The following is a 21,799-nucleotide window of genomic DNA, read 5'->3' as shown; positions in this document are numbered from 1 at the left end:
AGCTGGGGGGCAGGACAGAGTAGCAGGGGGCTGTGGGGCAGGATGGGGCCCTGGCTGAGCTGGGGGGGGCAGGACAGAGTAGCAGGGGGCTGTGGGGCAGGATGGGGTCTGGCTGAGCTGGGGGGCAGGACAGAGTAGCAGGGGGCTGTGGGGCAGGATGGGGCCCTGGCTGAGCTGGGGGGCAGGACAGAGTAGCAGGAGGCTGTGGGGCAGGATGGGGCCCTGGCTGAGCTGGGGGGGGGCAGGACAGAGTAGCAGGGGGCTGTGGGGCAGGATGGGGCCCTGGCTGAGCTGGGGGGCAGGACAGAGTAGCAGGGGGCTGTGGGGCAGGATGGGGCCCTGGCTGAGCTGGGGGGGGGCAGGACAGAGTAGCAGGGGGCTGTGGGGCAGGATGGGGGCCCTGGCTGAGCTGGGGGGCAGGACAGAGTAGCAGGGGGCTGTGGGGCAGGATGGGGGCCCTGGCTGAGCTGGGGGGGGCCAGGACAGAGTAGCAGGGGGCTGTGGGGCAGGATGGGGGCCCTGGCTGAGCTGGGGCGGGGGCAGGACAGAGTAGCAGGGGGCTGTGGGGCAGGATGGGGGCCCTGGCTGAGCTGGGGGGGGGCAGGACACAGTACCAGGGGGCTGTGGGGCAGGATGGGGGCCCTGGCTCAGCTGGGGGGCCAGGACAGAGTAGCAGGGGGCTGTGGAGCAGGATGGGGGCCCTGGCTGAGCTGGGGGGGGGGCCAGGACAGAGTAGCAGGGGGCTGTGAGGCAGGTTGGGGGCCCTGGCTGAGCTGAGGGGCAGGACAGAGTAGCAGGGGGCTGTGGGGCAGGATGGGGGCCCTGGCTGAGCTGGGGGGGGGCCAGGACAGAGTAGCAGGGGGCTGTGGGGCAGGATGGGGCCCTGGCTGAGCTGGGGGGGGGGCCAGGACAGAGTAGCAAGGGGCTGTGGGGCAGGATGGGGGCCCTGGCTGAGCTGGGGGGCAGGACAGAGTAGCAGGGGGCTGTGGGGCAGGATGGGGGCCCTGGCTGAGCTGGGGGGCAGGACAGAGTAGCAGGGGGCTGTGGGGCAGGATGGGGGCCTGGCTGAGCTGGGGGGGCCAGGACAGAGTAGCAGTGGGCTGTGCGGCAGGATGGGGGCCCTGGCTGAGCTGGGGGGCCAGGACAGAGTAGCAGTGGGCTGTGCGGCAGGATGGGGGCCCTGGCTGAGCTGGGGGGCCAGGACAGAGTAGTAGGGGGCTGTGGGGCAGGATGGGGGCCCTGGCTGAGCTGGGGGGCCAGGACAGAGAAGCAGGGGGCTGTGGGGCAGGATGGGGCCCTGGCTGAGCTGGGGGGCCAGGACAGAGTAGCAGGGGGCTGTGGGGAGGATGGGGCCCTGGCTGAGCTGGGGGGGGCAGGACAGAGTAGCAGGGGGCTGTGGGGCAGGATGGGGGCCCTGGCTGAGCTGGGGGGGGCAGGACAGAGTAGCAGGGGGCTGTGGGGCAGGATGGGGCCCTGGCTGAGCTGGGGGGCCAGGACAGAGTAGCAGAGGACTGGGGGGCAGGATGGGGGCCCTGGCTGAGCTGGGGGGGGGGCAGGACAGAGTAGCAGGGGGCTGTGGGGCAGGATGGGGGCCTGGCTGAGCTGGGGGGGCAGGACAGAGTAGCAGGGGGCTGTGGGGCAGGATGGGGCCCTGGCTGAGCTGGGGGGGGCAGGACAGAGTAGCAGGGGGCTGTGGGGCAGGATGGGGGCCCTGGCTGAGCTGGGGGGTGCATGACAGAGAAGCAGGGGGCTGTGGGGCAGGATGGGGCCCTGGCTGAGCTGGGGGGGGGGGCAGGACAGAGTAGCAGGGGGCTGTGGGGCAGGATGGGGGCCCTGGCTGAGCTGGGGGGGCAGGACAGAGTAGCAGGGGGCTGTGGGGCAGGATGGGGCCCTGGCTGAGCTGGGGGGCAGGACAGAGTAGCAGGGGGCTGTGGGGCAGGATGGGGCCCTGGCTGAGCTGGGGGGCAGGACAGAGTAGCAGGGGGCTGTGGGGCAGGATGGGGCCCTGGCTGAGCTGGGGGGGGCAGGACAGAGTAGCAGGGGGCTGTGGGGCAGGATGGGGGCCCTGGCTGAGCTGGGGGGGGCAGGACAGAGTAGCAGGGGGCTGTGGGGCAGGATGGGGCCCTGGCTGAGCTGGGGTGGGCAGGACTGAGTAGCAGGGGGCTGTGGGGCAGGATGGGGCCCTGGATGACCTGGGGGGCAGGACAGAGTAGCAGGGGGCAGTGGGGCAGGATGGGGCCCTGGCTGAGCTGGGGGGGCAGGACAGAGTAGCAGGGGGCTGTGGGGCAGGATGGGGGCCCTGGCTGAGCTGGGGGGCAGGACAGAGTAGCAGGGGGCTGTGGGGCAGGATGGGGGCCTGGCTGAGCTGGGGGGGCCAGGACAGAGTAGCAGTGGGCTGTGCGGCAGGATGGGGGCCCTGGCTGAGCTGGGGGGCCAGGACAGAGTAGCAGTGGGCTGTGCGGCAGGATGGGGGCCCTGGCTGAGCTGGGGGGCCAGGACAGAGTAGTAGGGGGCTGTGGGGCAGGATGGGGGCCCTGGCTGAGCTGGGGGGCCAGGACAGAGAAGCAGGGGGCTGTGGGGCAGGATGGGGCCCTGGCTGAGCTGGGGGGCCAGGACAGAGTAGCAGGGGGCTGTGGGGAGGATGGGGCCCTGGCTGAGCTGGGGGGGGCAGGACAGAGTAGCAGGGGGCTGTGGGGCAGGATGGGGGCCCTGGCTGAGCTGGGGGGGGCAGGACAGAGTAGCAGGGGGCTGTGGGGCAGGATGGGGCCCTGGCTGAGCTGGGGGGCCAGGACAGAGTAGCAGAGGACTGGGGGGCAGGATGGGGGCCCTGGCTGAGCTGGGGGGGGGGGGCAGGACAGAGTAGCAGGGGGCTGTGGGGCAGGATGGGGGCCTGGCTGAGCTGGGGGGGCAGGACAGAGTAGCAGGGGGCTGTGGGGCAGGATGGGGCCCTGGCTGAGCTGGGGGGGGCAGGACAGAGTAGCAGGGGGCTGTGGGGCAGGATGGGGGCCCTGGCTGAGCTGGGGGGTGCATGACAGAGAAGCAGGGGGCTGTGGGGCAGGATGGGGCCCTGGCTGAGCTGGGGGGGGGGCAGGACAGAGTAGCAGGGGGCTGTGGGGCAGGATGGGGGCCCTGGCTGAGCTGGGGGGGCAGGACAGAGTAGCAGGGGGCTGTGGGGCAGGATGGGGCCCTGGCTGAGCTGGGGGGCAGGACAGAGTAGCAGGGGGCTGTGGGGCAGGATGGGGCCCTGGCTGAGCTGGGGGGCAGGACAGAGTAGCAGGGGGCTGTGGGGCAGGATGGGGCCCTGGCTGAGCTGGGGGGGGCAGGACAGAGTAGCAGGGGGCTGTGGGGCAGGATGGGGGCCCTGGCTGAGCTGGGGGGGGCAGGACAGAGTAGCAGGGGGCTGTGGGGCAGGATGGGGCCCTGGCTGAGCTGGGGTGGGCAGGACTGAGTAGCAGGGGGCTGTGGGGCAGGATGGGGCCCTGGATGACCTGGGGGGCAGGACAGAGTAGCAGGGGGCAGTGGGGCAGGATGGGGCCCTGGCTGAGCTGGGGGGGCAGGACAGAGTAGCAGGGGTCTGTGGGGCAGGATGGGGCCCTGGCTGAGCTGGGGGGGGCAGGACAGAGTAGCAGGGGGCTGTGGGGCAGGATGGGGGCCCTGGCTGAGCTGGGGGGTGCATGACAGAGAAGCAGGGGGCTGTGGGGCAGGATGGGGCCCTGGCTGAGCTGGGGGGTGCAAGACAGAGTAGCAGGGGGCTGTGGGGCAGGATGGGGGCCCTGGCTGAGCTGGGGGGGCAGGACAGAGTAGCAGGGGGCTGTGGGGCAGGATGGGGGCCCTGGCTGAGCTGGGGGGGCAGGACAGAGTAGCAGGGGGCTGTGGGGCAGGATGGGGCCCTGGCTGAGCTGGGGGGCAGGACAGAGTAGCAGGGGGCTGTGGGGCAGGATGGGGCCCTGGCTGAGCTGGGGGGGGCAGGACAGAGTAGCAGGGGGCTGTGGGGCAGGATGGGGCCCTGGCTGAGCTGGGGGGCAGGACAGAGTAGCAGGGGGCTGTGGGGCAGGATGGGGCCCTGGCTGAGCTGGGGGGCCAGGACAGAGTAGCAGGGGGCTGTGGGGCAGGATGGGGCCCTGGCTGAGCTGGGGGGCAGGACAGAGTAGCAGGGGGCTGTGGGGCAGGATGGGGCCCTGGCTGAGCTGGGGGGCAGGACAGAGTAGCAGGGGGCTGTGGGGCAGGATGGGGGTCCTGGCTGAGCTGGGGGGGGCAGGACAGAGTAGCAGGGGGCTGTGGGGCAGGATGGGGCCCTGGCTGAGCTGGGGGGGCAGGACAGAGTAGCAGGGGGCTGTGGGGCAGGATGGGGCCCTGGCTGAGCTGGGGGGCCAGGACAGAGTAGCAGGGGGCTGTGGGGCAGGATGGGGCCCTGGCTGAGCAGGGGGGCAGGACAGAGTAGCAGGGGGCTGTGGGGCAGGATGGGGGTCTGGCTGAGCTGGGGGGTGCATGACAGAGTAGCAGGGGGCTGTGGGGCAGGATGGGGCCCTGGCTGAGCTGGGGGGCCAGGACAGAGTAGCAGGGGGCTGTGGGGCAGGATGGGGGTCTGGCTGAGCTGGGGGGCAGGACAGAGTAGCAGGGGGCTGTGGGGCAGGATGGGGCCCTGGCTGAGCTGGGGGGGGCAGGACAGAGTAGCAGGGGGCTGTGGGGCAGGATGGGGTCTGGCTGAGCTGGGGGGCAGGACAGAGTAGCAGGGGGCTGTGGGGCAGGATGGGGCCCTGGCTGAGCTGGGGGGCAGGACAGAGTAGCAGGAGGCTGTGGGGCAGGATGGGGCCCTGGCTGAGCTGGGGGGGGGCAGGACAGAGTAGCAGGGGGCTGTGGGGCAGGATGGGGCCCTGGCTGAGCTGGGGGGCAGGACAGAGTAGCAGGGGGCTGTGGGGCAGGATGGGGGTCTGGCTGAGCTGGGGGGGGCAGGACAGAGTAGCAGGGGGCTGTGGGGCAGGATGGGGCCCTGGCTGAGCTGGGGGGCCAGGACAGAGTAGCAGGGGGCTGTGGGGCAGGATGGGGGTCTGGCTGAGCTGGGGGGCAGGACAGAGTAGCAGGGGGCTGTGGGGCAGGATGGGGCCCTGGCTGAGCTGGGGGGGCAGGACAGAGTAGCAGGGGGCTGTGGGGCAGGATGGGGCCTGGCTGAGCTGGGGGGCAGGACAGAGTAGCAGGGGGCTGTGGGGCAGGATGGGGGCCCTGGCTGAGCTGGGGGGCCAGGACAGAGTAGCAGGGGGCTGTGGGGCAGGATGGGGGCCCTGGCTGAGCTGGGGGGCAGGACAGAGTAGCAGGGGGCTGTGGGGCAGGATGGGGGCCCTGGCTGAGCTGGGGGGCAGGACAGAGTAGCAGGGGCTGTGGGGCAGGATGGGGGCCCTGGCTGAGCTGGGGGGGCAGGACAGAGTAGCAGGGGGCTGTGGGGCAGGATGGGGCCTGGCTGAGCTGCGGGGGCAGGACAGAGTAGCAGGGGGCTGTGGGGGCAGGATGGGGGCCCTGGCTGAGCTCCTCCCTCTCGGAGGCACGTGGCGAAGGGCCGGGGGCGGGCACTCTACGGGGCGTAGGCGCCCGGCCTGGGTCACGTGCAGAGGCGGGGCGGGGCGGGGCGAGCGCTGCGCAGCCCGGCCGGGATCCCCGCGCACATGAGAGCGGCTCTCGGGGTGAGTTCGGCTGCGTGCGGCCCCCGGCCCCGCCCCCTGGGCCCCGGCCCCGCCCCCTGGCTCTCGCGGCCCGGCTGACTGGCTCCGCCCCCAGGTGCTCGCGCTGTCCCTGTGCATGGTCCCGCTGCTCCGGGCCGGGATCCGGCGACTCTGCTCCATGGCGGCCCCGCCCTGCGCCCCCGGCACCCTCTCGGCGGCCTTCGTCACCTGCCCCAACGAGAGCGTGGCCAAGGACATCGCCAGGTGGGGCCGGCCCGGGTCTGCCGCGAGCAGGGGGCCGGGAGCCCAGATAGCTGGGGTCTGCTCTGGGAGGGCAGTGGGGCTGTGGGTCAGAGCAGGGGGCCGGGAGCCCAGTAGCTGGGGTCTGCTCTGGGAGGGCAGTGGAGCTGTGGGTCAGAGCAGGGGGCCGGGAGCCCAGATAGCTGGGGTCTGCTCTGGGAGGGCAGTGGGGCTGTGGGTCAGAGCAGGGGGCCGGGAGCCCAGATAGCTGGGGTCTGCTCTGGGAGGGCAGTGGAGCTGTGGGTCAGAGCAGGGGGCTGGGTGCCCGAGTTCCTGGGGTCGACTCTGGGAGGGGAGTCGGGCTGGGGGTCAGAGCAGGGGGCTCAGAGCCCGAGTACCTGGGGTCGACTCTGGGAGGGGAGTCGGGCTGGGGGTCAGAGCAGGGGGCTGGAGCCCGAGTTCCTGGGGTCGACTCTGGGAGGGGAGTCGGGCTGGGGGTCAGAGCAGGGGGCTGGGAGCCCGAGTTCCTGGGGTCGACTCTGGGAGGGGAGTCGGGCTGGGGGTCAGAGCAGGGGGCTGGGAGCCCGAGTTCCTGGGGTCGACTCTGGGAGGGGAGTCGGGCTGGGGGTCAGAGCAGGGGGCTGGGTGCCCGAGTTCCTGGGGTCAGCTCTGGGAGGGCAGTGGGGCTGGGGGTCAGAGCAGGGGGCTGGGAGCCTGAGTTCCTGGGGTCGACTCTGGGAGGGGAGTCAGGCTGGGGGTCAGAGCAGGGGGCTGGGGAGCCCGAGTTCCTGGGGTCGACTCTGGGAGGGGAGTCGGGCTGGGGGTCAGAGCAGGGGGCTGGGTGCCCGAGTTCCTGGGATCGACTCTGGGAGGGGAGTCGGGCTGGGGGTCAGAGCAGGGGGCTGGGTGCCCGAGTTCCTGGGATCGACTCTGGGAGGGGAGTCGGGCTGGGGGTCAGAGCAGGGGGCTGGGTGCCCGAGTTCCTGGGGTCGATTCTGGGAGGGGAGTCGGGCTGGGGGTCAGAGCAGGGGGCTGGGAGCCCGAGTTCCTGGGATCGACTCTGGGAGGGGAGTCGGGCTGGGGGTCAGAGCAGGGGGCTGGGTGCCCGAGTTCCTGGGGTCGGCTCTGGGGGGTAGTGGGGGCCATGGCCTGAGCTGGTTCTGGAGCTGGAGCGCACTGACGTCTGTATCTTGGTTCTGAGCAGGGCGCTGGTAGAGAAGCACCTTGCTGCCTGTGTCAACATCGTGCCTCAGGTCACGTCCATGTGAGTGCAGGAGCAAAGGCCTCGTGCTGGACTTGGATGGGGGGTGGTGGGGGAGCTCCCTCTGCCTCCCTCTCACCCGCTCCCTCTGCCTCCCTCTCACCTACTCCCTCTGCTGCTGCTTTCAGATACGAGTGGAAGGGGAAGATTGAAGAGGACGGGGAGGTGCTGCTGGTGAGGAGCGGGGCGGGGGGGGGGTGTACGTTCTGGCAAGGAGCGGGGCGGGGGGGTGTGTACGTTCTGGTGAGGAGCGGGGCGGGGGGGTGTGTACGTTCTGGTGAGGAGCAGGGCGGGGGGTGCGTAAGTTCTGGTGAGGAGCGGGGCGGGGGGGGTGCGCGTACGTTCTGGCGAGGGGCGGGGGGGTGCGCGTACGTTCTGGCGAGGGGCGGGGCGGGGGGGGTGCGCGCACGTTCTGGCGAGGGGCGGGGCGGGGGGGTGCACGTATGTTCTGGCGAGGGGCGGGGGGGGTGCGCGCATGTTCTGGCGAGGGGCGGGGGGGTGCACGTACGTTCTGGGGCGGGGGCGGTGCGCGCATGTTCTGGCGAGGGGCGGGGGGGTGCGCGTACGTTCTGGGGCGGGGCGTGGCGGGGGGGTGCACGTACGTTCTGGGGCGGGGCGGGGGGGGGGTGCGCGCACGTTCTGGCCAGGGGCGGGGGGGGTGCGCGCACGTTCTGGCGAGGGGCAGGACAGGGGGTGCATACGTCCTGGCCAGGAGCGGGGCGGGGGGGGGTGCGCACGTTCTGGCGAGGGGCAGGACAGGGGGTGCATACGTCCTGGCCAGGAGCGGGGCGGGGGGGGTGCGCGCACGTTCTGGCGAGGAGCGGGGCGGGGGGGGGCGCGCACGTTCTGGCGAGGGGCAGGACAGGGGGTGCATACGTCCTGGCCAGGAGCGGGGCGGGGGGGGGGCGCGCACGTTCTGGCCAGGGGAGGCTCCTGCCGTCTGCCCTGCATTGTCTCCCCCAGCGGAGTGGGCAGCCCTCACCTCTTACCACCTGTCTCTCCACAGATGATCAAAACCCGGAGTTCCCGGATCCCAGCACTGACCGACTTTGTCCGGTCAGTCCAGTGTCCGCTGTCTGCTTCCCTGCCTCCTGGGGCATGGCAGGAGGGGGAGGAGGCTGCAGGGGCAGAGCAGTCAGTCAGTCCCTGGGGCGGAGGGGCAAAGCGGGGAGTTGCTGAGAAGCCCTTCCCCCATCTCCCCACAGGTCGGTGCACCCCTACGAAGTGGCCGAAGTGATTGCACTGCCCATCCAGCAGGGAAATGCGCCCTACCTGCAGTGGGTTGGGGAGACGGTGCCGGAGTGAGACCCCGCAGCAACGCGCCTCGCCCCACGCATGCTGTAGCCAATAAAGTGCCCCGGAGCATCACCTGGCAGGGTCCGTGTCTCGCTCGCGTCACGCCCAGCCCCGGGGTGGTGCCTGGAAGCCGGTTCCCTTTCTGGCCTGGGGAGGAGGAGTTGGCCGCCCGTTGCCCAATGAGCAGGCGGAGTCTGGCTGCAGCAAGCTGTTTATTGCAGGTGTGGTTTTACAGTCAGAATGGCAGTGTGGCGGCAGCAGCACGCTGGGGGGAGAGGGCACAGCTGGCCTGTGGGGAGCAGAACCGGTGCCCTCCATACAGCAGGGAAAGCAGGATGGGTGACGGGGGGGCACCCCTTTCCTCCCAGGCCTTGCTGAGCTGCCCATTCTGCCTTGGCCAGACCCATCTCGGGGGGTGCCCCATGCTCTGCTCTCCCCCTCGTTTAAATAGTTTTTACAGAACCCTACAAATGCAACAAGAAAATAAACCCTTTGACTAAAATGAAGCATTTGCCCTGGGGAGGGAGGGGCGCCCCTCTCCACCCTGGGGCCCTTCTCTGAGCAGGACTAAGCCGTTCCTGCCTTACATCCAAGCTGAAGGTGAGACCCCCCCCCATCAGAGAGGGGCAAATCCACCCCCTTCCACGGGAGAAGCCTGACCCTGCACTGTCCTGGGGGCTCCCGGGAGGTGCGTTCTGTTCAGTGGAGGGAGAGGGGGGATGCTGACAACTCGGCAGCCCCAGGAGAGGAGGTGTTGCTCTGGCATTTCTACCCCCCCTCAGAACATGCTCCCTCCACCCCATTCCACCAGGTACTGGACTGTGCCATCCAGGGTGACTCTTCGGGCCAGGATGCGGACAGCCTCCCCACGGGCCAGGCGCCCCATGGCTCCAAAGTAGCTACTGGTGGAGGGGGCAGGGCCTGGGCACAAAGAGCTGGAGGAGGAGGGCGAGGCCAGGGGCTCTGGCTGGTGCTTGGTGCTCGGGGCTGGGCAGTTGACATGGGGCAGCGGAGATGGGGCAGGGGGTTGCTCAGGGCTCTCGCTCTCCAGGGCAGGTACTTCTCTGGGGTCCGGGCTGACAGTGGTGCTCCTGTTACAAAACAAGGAGTGTCAGGGGAGGCTGGACCGTGAAAGGCTTCTCCCTCCCCCCCCCCCCCCCCCCCCCCCCGACTCACAAGCCATGGCCTGCTCCAGAAAGAACCTGCAAAGATCCCCTCCAAACCCAGTTAGAGCCCCTTTCCCTCCCCACCCCTGCTCTACAACCGCTGACAGCCCAGAATCGGCTGCCCTGGTTCTAGACCGTCCCATCCCTTAGGGGCCTGCTTTAGGGCCTCTGAGCTGCCTTTAAAAGAGAGGGGCAGCCCCCCAGAAAGCACCTCCCGCTGCAGCCCAGGCTCCAGAGAGCAATGCCCCGGGCTCTGCTCCTCTCACCTCAGGGGCCGGGCGGTGTTGGCAGAGGGGTGGAAGGAGGCGAACATCCTGATGGGAGCACTGTGGGCAAGAAGTGTGAGAGATGAGGTGTATGCAGGGCTGGCAAGGCACCCCCCCCACACACCCTGCTGCTCCCCACTCACCTCTCCAGGCAGCGGGCGTCTGTGCGGCGGAAGTTGTAGGTGCTGGAAGTGCCACTGTAGCCACAGTAGGTCTGGCTAGCACTGACGGGAGGCTCCACCCCCTCCTGCAGGGAAAGGCCATCAGGAAGGCATCCAAAGGGGGCCTCCTGGGGCAATGTGGGAGGCTGGGGCTCTGTCTGGCCTACCTGGGGGAGGGCTCTGTCCAGCTGCCACTTCTCCCTGCTGCTCCTCAGCTCCATGGTGTCTGCGGGTTCCAGAGGGACCTTCCGCCTCCGTAGCCTCCGGCGCCCTGCCCCACTGCTGCCCTGCCCTGAAAGGAAGCTGTAAGAGACCCTCCTTATCTGCACAGCACGCAGGGGGCCGCGCCGGCCGGCTCCACTGGGAGCCCAAGGGGGCTGGGTCAGTGACCCCTGGTAAGCATGAGAGGGTGGAGACTAGCCCCTCCCGACAACACTGTTTCTGCTTCTGTGGCCCCCAAACTTCCCCAGGGAGAATACGTGGCAGGTGCTTCCATTGTCCTCTCCCTCAGTCCCCCAGCACAGCACCTCCGTGGGGGTCCCTGCGCTTGTGTTGCCCTTCCCCCCTGCTGGTGGGGGCACGTGTGGGGCAGGGAGGCTGCTCACCGACTGTCAGCAAGTGAGGGCTGCCCCTGGGGCTGCTGGGCTGTGGCATCGGCAGGGCACTGAGGTGCAGGAGGCGGCACTCGCATGTGGAGCCCAAAGAGACCCTTCCGCTTCTTGATCTCCTTCCCTGAAATGAACCTGGAGAAGCAGAGAGCCGAGCCTGAACCCTGCAGGAAGAAGCTCCAGCCTCCAGCTGTGGCAATGCAGGGGTGGCTGAGAGCACAGGCAGGTGGAGGGGCATACAAGGGCTGCTGCAGGATGTGAGGGCCAGCGTGCTAGTGTATGCAAGGGCCGAGGGAGCAGCAGCACAAGTGGGGGCTGCGTGGGTCCAGGGCAGTGGGAGGGACTGGCAGAGCATGTATGGGCCAGCAAGCCATGTGGGAGGAAGCAGCATGGTGAGATGGTGGCAGCATGTGCAAGGACTGGCGAGGGTCCAGGTGAATGCCAGGGCATGATGGGGCACTGGGATGCAGCGTAGGGGCGAGGGCGTGGCAGGTGGAGGACGGGGCACTGGGATGCAGTGTAGGGGCGAGGGCGCGGCAGGTGGAGGACGGGGCACTGGGATGCAGCGTAGGGGCGAGGGCGAGGCAGGTGGAGGACGGGGCACTGGGATGCAGCGTAGGGGCGAGGGCGTGGCAGGTGGAGGACGGGAACTGGGATGCAGCGTAGGGGCGAGGGCGAGGCAGGTGAAGGACGGGGCACTGGGATGCAGCGTAGGGGCGAGGGCGCGGCAGGTGGAGGACGGGGCACTGGGATGCAGCGTAGGGGCGAGGGCGCGGCAGGTGGAGGACGGGGCACTGGGATGCAGCGTAGGGGCGAGGGCGCGGCAGGTGGAGGACGGGGCACTGGGATGCAGCGTAGGGGCGAGGGCGCGGCAGGTGGAGGACGGGGCACTGGGATGCAGCGTAGGGGCGAGGGCGCGGCAGGTGGAGGACGGGGCACTGGGATGCAGCGTAGGGGCAAGGGCGTGGCAGGTGGAGGACGGGGCACTGGGATGCAGCGTAGGGGCGAGGGCGTGGCAGGTGGAGGACGGGGCACTGGGATGCAGCATGGGGGCGAGGCCGTGGCAGCACAAGCGAGAGCCAGAGTGGCTCCAAGAAGTGGGGACATTGGTGGAACGTGGCAGAGTGTTACAGAAGCTCTTCCCACCTGTCTTTGTGGCTGCTCAGGGCACTCAGCAATTGGCTGTATCGGTCCCTCTTGGGTGTATCCGAGAGCTACAAGGAACAATGAGAATAGAGGAGGGATCAATGAGGATTAGGGACCCTTCATTGCCTACTGAATTCTCCACCTGCCTTCGCAATGTCTCTGCATCCTCAGCTCCCTCCCACCCCACTCCACTCTCTGCCTGGGTACCACCCCTTCCCTCTTTCATTTCCATCCCAGTCCTTGCTCAGCTCTAGCCCCTTCCCCACCATGTCCAGCCCCACCTCTCCCAGGAGCAGGTTGTCCCAGTTCTCGCTGGCAAACGGCAGGATCTCCCGCTCAAAGTCAAAGTATTTCTTTTTGCAGCAGATGCTAAGATGATAGAGAATGAGATGGGCCACATCCACCCTGTGGAGAGAGGAGAGAGGCTCAGGGCTGGCCCAGTGGGGACGTGAACATGTGGTGGGGGGACCAGACTCACCATCTCAGAGGAAGTCTCCGTACGCTCTCGGGGCCCCCAGTGCAGACACAGCACTCAAAGACATAAAATCTGGAAGAGATTCAAGGTGTGTGTGTGGGGGGGGGGGGATTAATCCTGGCTCTCAGGGACCTCTCCCCCTGCGCCCTCACCTCTCTGTGTGGGGGAGTGAGACATTCTGAGCCCCACCCCCAAATCTGCCCTGTGCCCCTCACCTGCATCCACAGGGCAATGGGATGGATCTCGCTTCCCTCCCCAGTTCCTGCATGTCCCATCACCTGTCTCCACAAGGGATAGGGTGGAATTCAGCCTCCCACACCCCCTTACCTATCTCCATAAAGCAGTGGCTTGCTCAGACACTGGGTACATGCCTCATGGAACCACTGGGCACAGCTGCAGCACTGCAACATCTTCAGGTTCCACCTGGGGGACAAAGGGAGGCAGAGAGTGAGAACATATCTGAGGCGGGCAGCCTGGGCTGGGCAGGGGGCCCAGCACCCTCCCAACTGGAGAGAAAAGAGTTCATCTGGGGCAGCTGCTAACCCACTACAGGCCCCAGCCAGCTCTAGAACTGCCCTCCTCTCCACCCCATGAGCAGCTCCAGAAACCCCATCTCATCCAGCCCGGGACTGCCTAGAAAAATCTCCCTCCCTGAGGGAGGCCTTTGTAGAAACCCGGCGCCTCCAGACACAACTCACTGTACAAATCTCATCCCAGTCTGCAACCACCCAATCTGGAACTTTTATTGGAGCAATCTCATGCTGCAAGTTATTTGGGGCCTTTGTTTTACAAAGACCAGCCTGCTCTAGAAACACCCAGCCTGGAAATGGCTCTAAAAAAGAGCCTGGCTCAACACAAGCTGCTTCAGATGCCTCTGAAAACCTGACCTCATAAACCCTGTCCTACTCCCATGCTCAACATCCAGTTCCAGACTCTTCTTGAAACTGCATCTAATGTCAGAACCCCATTGAGAAACACACTTGTTCAGAACTATCCTCCTAAGCCAGAACAGGCCCTAGAAAAACGTTTCACCCATAGAAAAACCCCCACCCCACTATGGACATGGCTGTGAGGCCTCCTTTAGCCACTTTGAAAAACACACTTCGGCTATGTCTACACTCGCGGCTTCTTGTGCGAGTAATATGCAAATGAGGCTTAGCGTGGAATATCGCCGAGCCTCATTTGCATACCTAATGAGCCACCATTTTTTTCAGAAGAGGCTCTTGCGCAAGAAGGAGCGTCTACACGGCCCCTTCTTGCGCAATGCTGTTCTTCCTGTCAAGTAATAGGTATAACGGCATTGGGTTTTTCTTGCGCTAGGAGGGGCAGTGTAGATGCTCCTTCTTGTGCAAGAGCCTCTTCTGAAAAAAATGGTGGCTCATTAGGTATGCAAATGAGGCTCGGCGATATTCCACGCTTAGCCTCATTTGCCTATTACTCACACAAGGAGCCGCGAGTGTAGACATAGCCTTCCTGTTCTCAGCCTGCTGTAGAAATCTCTGGCTTCCACACTGGCTCTGGAAATTGATCTCCTTGCCTGAACGCTGCTCTGGATACCTCTCCCAATTCCAAACCTCCTCCCAGTCCAGAACTAGCTCAAGACATTCAAACCCAAATGGCCTTGCTGGCTCTAGATCAGTTTAGCTCTAAAGTTAGAAACCCCTTTGAAGCAGAAGCAGTGGGGTCGGGTTTGCCTGCTCTCTTGGGATCCAAACTGAGGGGCCTAGTTGCAATCCAGATCTGACCTCCTGCTGCTCAAGGCACTCACTTTAGGAGGGGCAGGAACATTCCTGATTCCTGCCCTTTACCACAAGGAAGCAGATGCAATGACCTCAGGCATCTGCAGGGGAACTTACTCTCCAGGGCCTCCACAGTAGCAGTAACATTGCTGCCGATTGGTCAGGTGCGCAGGGTCCCACTCCAAAGCCTTGAGCTGATAGGGCAGTACCAGCTTCATGCTCAACATGGCCTTGGCATAGGGGCCTTTCTTGAGTGCACCGCCCCTCTGTGGAAGAGAGGCAGAGAGTGAGGATGGGAGGGAAGGAGGACACAAATCAGATGCAACTATAGGAGAACAGGGGCTTGAGCCAGAGGGATACACCTGCTGGGGGGATGTGGGAGGTAGTGGGACACCTGTGGATGGAGGACAATGGGAACTGGGAGGACATCAGAGACATCCCTAGGGACACAAGGGGATGCTGTTGCAGTCTGGCCTGTTGCAGCTGCCAGCCCCGTGCTCACCTTGGTGGCCACAGCAAAGACGCACTGCCGACACATCCATGCGGCGAGCCCCCCCGCTCCTTCGCTGCTGGCATCCAGCACTCTGGGCAGGTGGCACTCCTGGTGGTAGGCTGCAAGGGGAGAGAGCTAGTGAGAGAGGAGAAGGCAGTGCCTAGACAGGCCAGGGGACGGCAGCACAGGGCAGCACCACTTACTGTGCCCACATTTCTCACACCGCACCAACTGGTTCTCTGGGCTCACGGACTCGGAGTAGCACACGCAGCAGAGCTGCTCCTCCCCAGGCACGGCGGCTGTGAGAAAGAATGCAACTGGTCCAACGAATGCCTTGTGGGGGCAGGCCAAGGCTGGGACAGCAGGGGGCTGGAGGAAAGGCCTGAGGGTGCTGCTGTGCCTGTGCAGAGCCCAGGGCTGGGACAGGAGGGGCACCGGCAAAGCCCAGGGCTGGGACAGGAGGGGCACCGGCAAAGCCCAGGGCTGGGACAGGAGGGGCACTGGCAAAGCCCAGGGCTGGGCGAGCAGGGGGTGTTGGCTGAGAGTGAGGGGCTCTGGCAAAGCCCAGGGCTGGGACAGAAGGGGCACTGGCAAAGCCCAGGGCTGGGCGAGCAGAGGGTGTGGGCTGAGAGTGAGGGGCACTGGCAAAGCCCAGGGCTGGGACAGGAGGGGCACCGGCAAAGCCCAGGGCTGGGACAGGAGGGGCACCGGCAAAGCCCAGGGCTGGGCGAGCAGGGGGTGTTGGCTGAGAGTGAGGGGCTCTGGCAAAGCCCAGGGCTGGGCGAGCAGGGGGTGTGGGCTGAGAGTGAGGGGCACTGGCAAAGCCCAGGGCTGGGACAGGAGGGGCACTGGTAAAGCCCAGGGCTGGGACAGGAGGGGCACTGGCAAAGCCCAGGGCTGGGATAGGAGGGGCACTGGCAAAGCCCAGGGCTGGGCGAGCAGGGGGTGTGGGCTGAGAGTGAGGGGCACTGGAAAAGCCCAGGGCTGGGCGAGCAGGGGGTGTGGGCTGAGAGTGAGGGGCACTGGCAAAGCCCAGGGCTGGGACAGAAGGGGCACTGGCAAAGCCCAGGGCCTGGCGAGCAGGAGATGTGGGTTGAGAGTGAGGGGCACTGGCAAAGCCCAGGGCTGGGACAGAAGGGGCACTGGCAAAGCCCAGGGCTGGGCGAGCAGGAGATGTGGGTTGAGAGTGAGGGGCACTGGCAAAGCCCAGGGCTGGGACAGGAGGGGCACTGGCAAAGCCCAGGGCTGGGCGAGCAGGGGGTGTGGGCTGAGAGTGAGGGGCACTGGCAAAGCCCAGGGCTGGGACAGGAGGGACACCGGCAAAGCCCAGGGCTGGAATAGGAGGGGCACCGGCAAAGCCCAGGGCTGGGATAGGAGGGGGTGTGAGCTGAGAGTGAGGGGCACTGGCAAAGCCCAGGGCTGGGACAGGAGGGGCACTGGCAAAGCCCAGGGCTGAGAGTGAGGGGCACTGGCAAAGCCCAGGGCTGGGACAGGAGGGGCACTGGCAAAGCCCAGGGCTGGGATAGGAGGGGGTGTGAGCTGAGAGTGAGGGGCACTGGCAAAGCCCAGGGCTGGGACAGGAGGGGCACTGGCAAAGCCCAGGGCTGAGAGTGAGGGGCACTGGCAAAGCCCAGGGCTGGGACAGGAGGGGCACCGGCAAAGCCCAGGGCTGGGACAGGAGGGGCACCGGCAAAGCCCAGGGCTGGGACAGGAGGGGCACCGGCAAAGCCCAGGGCTGGGACAGGAGGGGCACCGGCAAAGCCCAGGGCTGGGACAGGAGGGGCACCGGCAAAGCCCAGGGCTGGGACAGGAGGGGCTCTGGCAAAGCCCAGGGCTGGGACAGGAGGGGCACTGGCAAAGCCCAGGGCTGGGCGAGCAGGGGGTGTGGGCTGAGAGTGAGGGGCACTGGCAAAGCCCAGGGCTGGGACAGGAGGGGCACTGGCAAAGCCCAGGGCTGGGACAGGAGGGACACCGGCAAAGCCCAGGGCTGGGATAGGAGGGGCACCGGCAAAGCACAGGGCTGGGACAGGAGGGGCACCGGCAAAGCCCAGGGCTGGGCGAGCAGGGGGTGTGAGCTGAGAGTGAGGGGCACTGGCAAAGCCCAGGGCTGGGACAGGAGGGGCACCGGCAAAGCCCAGGGCTGGGACAGGAGGGGCACTGGCAAAGCCCAGGGCTGAGAGTGAGGGGCACTGGCAAAGCCCAGGGCTGGGACAGGAGGGGCACTGGCAAAGCCCAGGGCTGAGAGTGAGGGGCACTGGCAAAGCCCAGGGCTAGGCGAGCAGGGGGTGTGGGCTGAGAGTGAGGGGCACTGGCAAAGCCCAGGGCTGGGACAGGAGGGGCACTGGCAAAGCCCAGGGCTGGGCGAGCAGGGGGTGTGGGCTGAGAGTGAGGGGCACTGGCAAAGCCCAGGGCTGGGACAGGAGGGGCACTGGCAAAGCCCAGGGCTGGGACAGGAGGGGCACTGGCAAAGCCCAGGGCTGGGACAGGAGGGGCACCGGCAAAGCCCAGGGCTGGGATAGGAGGGGCACCGGCAAAGCACAGGGCTGGGACAGGAGGGGCACCGGCAAAGCCCAGGGCTGGGCGAGCAGGGGGTGTGAGCTGAGAGTGAGGGGCACTGGCAAAGCCCAGGGCTGGGACAGGAGGGGCACCGGCAAAGCCCAGGGCTGGGACAGGAGGGGCACTGGCAAAGCCCAGGGCTGAGAGTGAGGGGCACTGGCAAAGCCCAGGGCTGGGACAGGAGGGGCACTGGCAAAGCCCAGGGCTGAGAGTGAGGGGCACTGGCAAAGCCCAGGGCTAGGCGAGCAGGGGGTGTGGGCTGAGAGTGAGGGGCACTGGCAAAGCCCAGGGCTGGGACAGGAGGGGCACTGGCAAAGCCCAGGGCTGGGCGAGCAGGGGGTGTGGGCTGAGAGTGAGGGGCACTGGCAAAGCCCAGGGCTGGGACAGGAGGGGCACTGGCAAAGCCCAGGGCTGGGACAGGAGGGGCACTGGCAAAGCCCAGGGCTGGGACAGGAGGGGCACCGGCAAAGCCCAGGGCTGGGATAGGAGGGGCACCGGCAAAGCACAGGGCTGGGACAGGAGGGGCACCGGCAAAGCCCAGGGCTGGGCGAGCAGGGGGTGTGAGCTGAGAGTGAGGGGCACTGGCAAAGCCCAGGGCTGGGACAGGAGGGGCACTGGCAAAGCCCAGGGCTAGGCGAGCAGGGGGTGTGGGCTGAGAGTGAGGGGCACTGGCAAAGCCCAGGGCTGGGACAGGAGGGGCACCGGCAAAGCCCAGGGCTGGGACAGGAGGGGCACTGGCAAAGCCCAGGGCTGAGAGTGAGGGGCACTGGCAAAGCCCAGGGCTAGGTGAGCAGGGGGTGTTGGCTGAGAGTGAGGGGCACTGGCAAAGCCCAGGGCTGGGACAGAAGGGGCACTGGCAAAGCCCAGGGCTGGGCGAGCAGGGGGTGTGGGCTGAGAGTGAGGGGCACTGGCAAAGCCCAGGGCTGGGACAGGAGGGGCACCGGCAAAGCCCAGGGCTGGGACAGGAGGGACACCGGCAAAGCCCAGGGCTGGGACAGGAGGGGCACCGGCAAAGCCCAGGGCTGGGACAGGAGGGGCACCGGCAAAGCCCAGGGCTGGGACAGGAGGGGCACCGGCAAAGCCCAGGGCTGGGACAGGAGGGGCACCGGCAAAGCCCAGGGCTGGGACAGGAGGGGCACCGGCAAAGCCCAGGGCTGGGACAGGAGGGGCACTGGCAAAGCCCAGGGCCGGGCGAGCAGGAAGCTGTCAATCAGGACTGGGCAGTACCAGTAGAGATATGTGTGGAGGAAGCCCAAGGAAGGGATAGGGTGGGGAGGGGCAGTAGATTGGGAATAGGGGTGTCAGCAGACCTGAGCGTCTGTGGGTAAAGGCTGAGGATCACTGGCAAAGCTGTGGAGCTGGGCAAGCACAGGGGGCGTAGCAGGCGGAGAGTGAGACTATATCAGAACTGCAAGGCTCACCAGGGTTAATGTCCTTCCAGAGCACCAGGAACTGGGAATTGTCCTCAAACTGCACCAGACAAACCTGCCGTGAAGCATCCACCTGCCAGAGGAGAGAGGGTGAGTGCAGGGATAGGGAGTGAAGGGAGCCTTTGTGTGTGTGTGGGGGGGGGGCTCACTCACCTTCTTGATGGTACCCAGGTAGAGCAGGCCATCAGTCCAGCGGGCCAGCACATCCTGCCCCTCCCAGAAGCGGGGCCGACTGGCAGCTGCAGCAGGGGCTGGGGCAGCTGGGCGTTTCCAAGGGCCAGAGGTCAAGCGGGAGGTTGTGCGTGTCACCCGAGAAGTCTGAGCAGTTGGCTCGCTCGCCATCACATTGTGACCAATCTGCCATGGGAGGGGAGAGAGTTAGTCATCCCAGGATTCTCCCTTCCTGTGGGGTTCCTGTACATGGCCAGGGTCACATGTCTGGGAGCTAGCCTTGGATTGGGTTCCATTTATTAGGAGTCAGTCCTTGGAGGGAGATCAGAACCAGGAAGGGATTCTCTGGGAGCATCTCAGACCTAATTGGCCTGAACTGGGGGTGTTCCAAATTCAGGGGTCCCTCTCTGTGATGTCTCAGATCTCATGGACCTAACGCTAGGGTGTCTGGCATCCTAGGCTGTCTTCTCTGGGAGGATCTGGGGATGCTTCAGACCTGCTCTGGCATCTGACAGTTTCTCAGGTCTGAGGAGTCCAGTCTTGGGGATCTGAAATTCAGGGAGTTCACCAAGGTGTCTGGGATCCAGGATTGTCTTGGAGGTGGGGGTCACTTTCAGGGAGTCTAGGGCCATGGAGGTCTTGGATTTGGGGTACTTTCTCTGCAGGATCTAGAATCTGTGAGTGTCCCAGATTTAGGAGGCCCTCTCTGGGCATGTCTGAGATCTGGGGGTGTCTTGAATTTAATTTGGAGGGCCTCTTTGGAGAAGCTGGGGGTGTTGCAGGTTCAGGGGGCACCGTCTTTGGGATCTGAGGGTGTCTGATTTAAAAGGGGTCTCTCAGGAGGATCTAAAATCTGGGGTGTTCCAGATTTGGGGAGTCTGAGGGGATTCTGGAATTTTGGGGTGTCTTGGATTCAAGAGGCCCTCTCTGGAAGTTCACAATCATGGATGGGGGGGGCCTAGGTTTGGGGGCACACGAGGGCCCTCAGGGATGGTTCTGAGACAGTCTCTGATTCAGAGAATCCAGGGATCTGGGGGTATCCTGGACTCAGGGTCCCTTTCTGAAGTATCTCAGATTCAGGGGGCATTCTCTGAGGAGAATCTGGGATCTAGGGGTGTCTCGGATTCAGGAGGGCCCCCGGGGTGGGTCTGGGATCAAGTCTCGCTCAGACTGAGGGCATCTCAGTTGTGTGAGCTCTCAGATGTGGCATGAAGGATGTCTGATTTGGGGGTGTCTCCTTTTGGGAGGATGGAGGGGCTGTCTGTAGCTGGGGCACCCATCTCTCTCCCCTGCATGGGGGAGGGAATGCTCCGTCTCTCTCAGCCTCTCCTGCCCTTACCAGGTCTCCGAGTCTCCTGTGAGGGTGGGGGCCGGCTCTCTCCCCTCCCCAGTCTGGGGAGGGGGGGGTGTCTCAGGGCTGAGGAGGCTGCCCGGGCCCTCAGGGGGTAAAGAGCAGGCCCCTCTGCGGCTCCATCCTAGAGCTGAGCCCAGTGACGCAGCAGCAGCGGCTGCCAGAGCGGGGAGGAACGAGGGGGGATGCGGAGAGACGCCGGGGGGAGGGGACCCCCCTAACACCCCCCCCTCCTGGCGCTGCCTGCAGAGCAGGCCCTCAGCACCCCCCTCAGGATCCCCCGCTTCCCCGGATCTGCACTGACAGTGGAGTGCAGCACTAGACAGATAGGGAGGGGGAAGCCTCCCTTCCCTACCCAGGGAGCCAGCCCCACCTTTGGGTGGGCTCAGAGCCAGCCCCACGAGAGGGGCCAGGCCCTGTGCCCCTTCCGGCCCCCTGGAGCCAGCCAGCCCCCAAGCGACATCCCTTGGAGGGGAAATGCCCCATGTCTCCTTCTGCATCCAGGCGCAGGGTCACTTCTGTCTCTTTTCCTCGCTACTGCCCGTCCACGTCCACGGAGCCCATTCTGCATCCCTCAATGACTTTCTGCCCGCCCTCCCCTTCAGCCACCCACTGCCCTGCCCGGCTCCCCCTTAACTGCCCCCAGCCCCTCCCAACCATTGCCTCCTTCCCTCCGGATTCACATTCTCCCTTGTCACTCCTGCCCCCCAGCCCCGCCTTCTGCTTCCCTCCTTCTGCCCCGCCAGTGCGCCAAGCTCCTCCCTCTCCCCCTCAGCCTGCTACACTCTCCCTCCCTATTCTGCCCCTTCCCGGCTGTCACCCTATTGCTGCCCCTCCCCACCCTGCCAACTTTACTGCTGCCCCTCCCCCACAGTCCCTGTCACCCCTTCTCCTGCCCCTCCCCCACTGCCCGTCACCTCTGCTCCTGCTTCACCCCCACTGCCTCCTCATCCCTCCTCCTGCCCCTCCTCCACTGTCCCCATCACCCCTCCTCCTGTCCTGCCCCCGTTGCCCGTCACCCCTCCTCACTGCCCGTCACCCTCTGCCTGCTTTGCCCCCACTGCCCTTGTCACCCCTCCTCATGCCCCGCCTCCACTGCCCCATCACCCCTGCTCCTGCCCCCATTGCCCCGTTACCCCCCTCCTGCCCTTCCCCCACTGCCCGTCACCGCAGCTCCTGCCCAGCCCCCATTACCCCGTCACCTCGCCTCCTGCCCCTTCCCCACTGCCTGTCACCCCTCCTCCTGTCCCGCCCCCATTGCCCCGTTACCCCTCCTCCTACCCCTCCACCACTGCCTCTGTCACCCCTCCTCCTGCCCCTCCCCCACTGCCCCTCTCACTCCTGCTCCTCCCCTCCCCCATTGCCCCTGTTACCCCTCCTCCTACCCCTCCACCACTGCCCCGTCACCCCTCCTCCTGTCCTGCCCCCATTGCCCCTGTCACCCCTCCTCACGGCCCGTCACCCTCCGCCTGCTTTGCCCCCACTGCCCTTGTCAGCCCTCCTCATGCCCCGCCTCCACTGACCCTATCACCCCTGCTCCTGCCCCAATTACCTCGCCACCTGCCCCTCCCCCACTGCCCGTCACCCCTCCTCCTGTCCCACCCCCACTGCCCATTACCCCTCCTCCTGCCCCTCCCCCACTGCCCCTGTCACCCCCTTCCTGCCCCTCCCTCACTTCCCCTGTCACCACTCCTCCTGTCCCGCCCCCACTGCCCGTCACCCCTCCTCTTGCCCCTCCCCAATTACCCTGTCACCACTCCTCCTGTCCCGCCCCCACTGCCCCTGT

The 21,799-nt window shown here is 66.5% G+C and overlaps 2 protein-coding genes across 5 annotated transcripts; one reads left to right on the top strand and one right to left on the bottom strand.

The window, feature by feature from the left end:
• The first annotated feature begins 5,537 nt into the window (after positions 1-5,537).
• Positions 5,538-8,523, top strand: LOC112547528 (protein CutA homolog). Of its 2 annotated transcripts, XM_075915654.1 has the most exons (6): positions 5,539-5,675; positions 5,770-5,918; positions 7,099-7,158; positions 7,284-7,329; positions 8,162-8,211; positions 8,361-8,523. In XM_075915654.1, exons 1-6 carry the CDS (start codon positions 5,658-5,660, stop codon positions 8,458-8,460), a joined length of 423 nt encoding a protein of 140 aa, XP_075771769.1. In that variant the 5' UTR covers positions 5,539-5,657; the 3' UTR covers positions 8,461-8,523. The 2 variants fall into 2 exon arrangements, with proteins under 2 accessions (XP_075771768.1, XP_075771769.1); XM_075915653.1 differs by having other exon boundaries at positions 5,538-5,675; positions 8,162-8,523.
• A 121-nt stretch (positions 8,524-8,644) lies between these two features.
• On the bottom strand, positions 8,645-20,650 carry PHF1 (PHD finger protein 1). 3 transcript variants are annotated; one of them, XM_075915652.1, is made up of 15 exons: positions 20,387-20,649; positions 18,645-18,848; positions 18,483-18,564; positions 14,709-14,804; positions 14,515-14,624; positions 14,130-14,278; positions 12,601-12,696; positions 12,277-12,345; positions 12,080-12,203; positions 11,799-11,866; positions 10,650-10,787; positions 10,212-10,347; positions 10,027-10,130; positions 9,884-9,943; positions 8,645-9,542 (listed from the first exon to the last, which is right to left on the bottom strand). In XM_075915652.1, exons 2-15 carry the CDS (start codon positions 18,831-18,833, stop codon positions 9,230-9,232), a joined length of 1,734 nt encoding a protein of 577 aa, XP_075771767.1. In that variant the 5' UTR covers positions 18,834-18,848; positions 20,387-20,649; the 3' UTR covers positions 8,645-9,229. The 3 variants fall into 3 exon arrangements, 2 of the variants coding, with proteins under 2 accessions (XP_075771767.1, XP_075771766.1); XM_075915651.1 differs by having other exon boundaries at positions 20,002-20,648; XR_012898962.1 differs by lacking the exon at positions 8,645-9,542 and having other exon boundaries at positions 9,878-9,943; positions 10,212-10,336; positions 20,002-20,650.
• Between the last annotated feature and the right edge of the window lie 1,149 nt (positions 20,651-21,799).

Source organism: Pelodiscus sinensis, unplaced genomic scaffold (genome assembly GCF_049634645.1).
Source record: "Pelodiscus sinensis isolate JC-2024 unplaced genomic scaffold, ASM4963464v1 ctg134, whole genome shotgun sequence".
Lineage (NCBI taxonomy): Eukaryota > Metazoa > Chordata > Testudines > Trionychidae > Pelodiscus > Pelodiscus sinensis.
The sequence above is the reverse complement of the archived record's forward strand: the minus strand, read 5'-3'. Positions and strand labels throughout refer to the sequence as shown.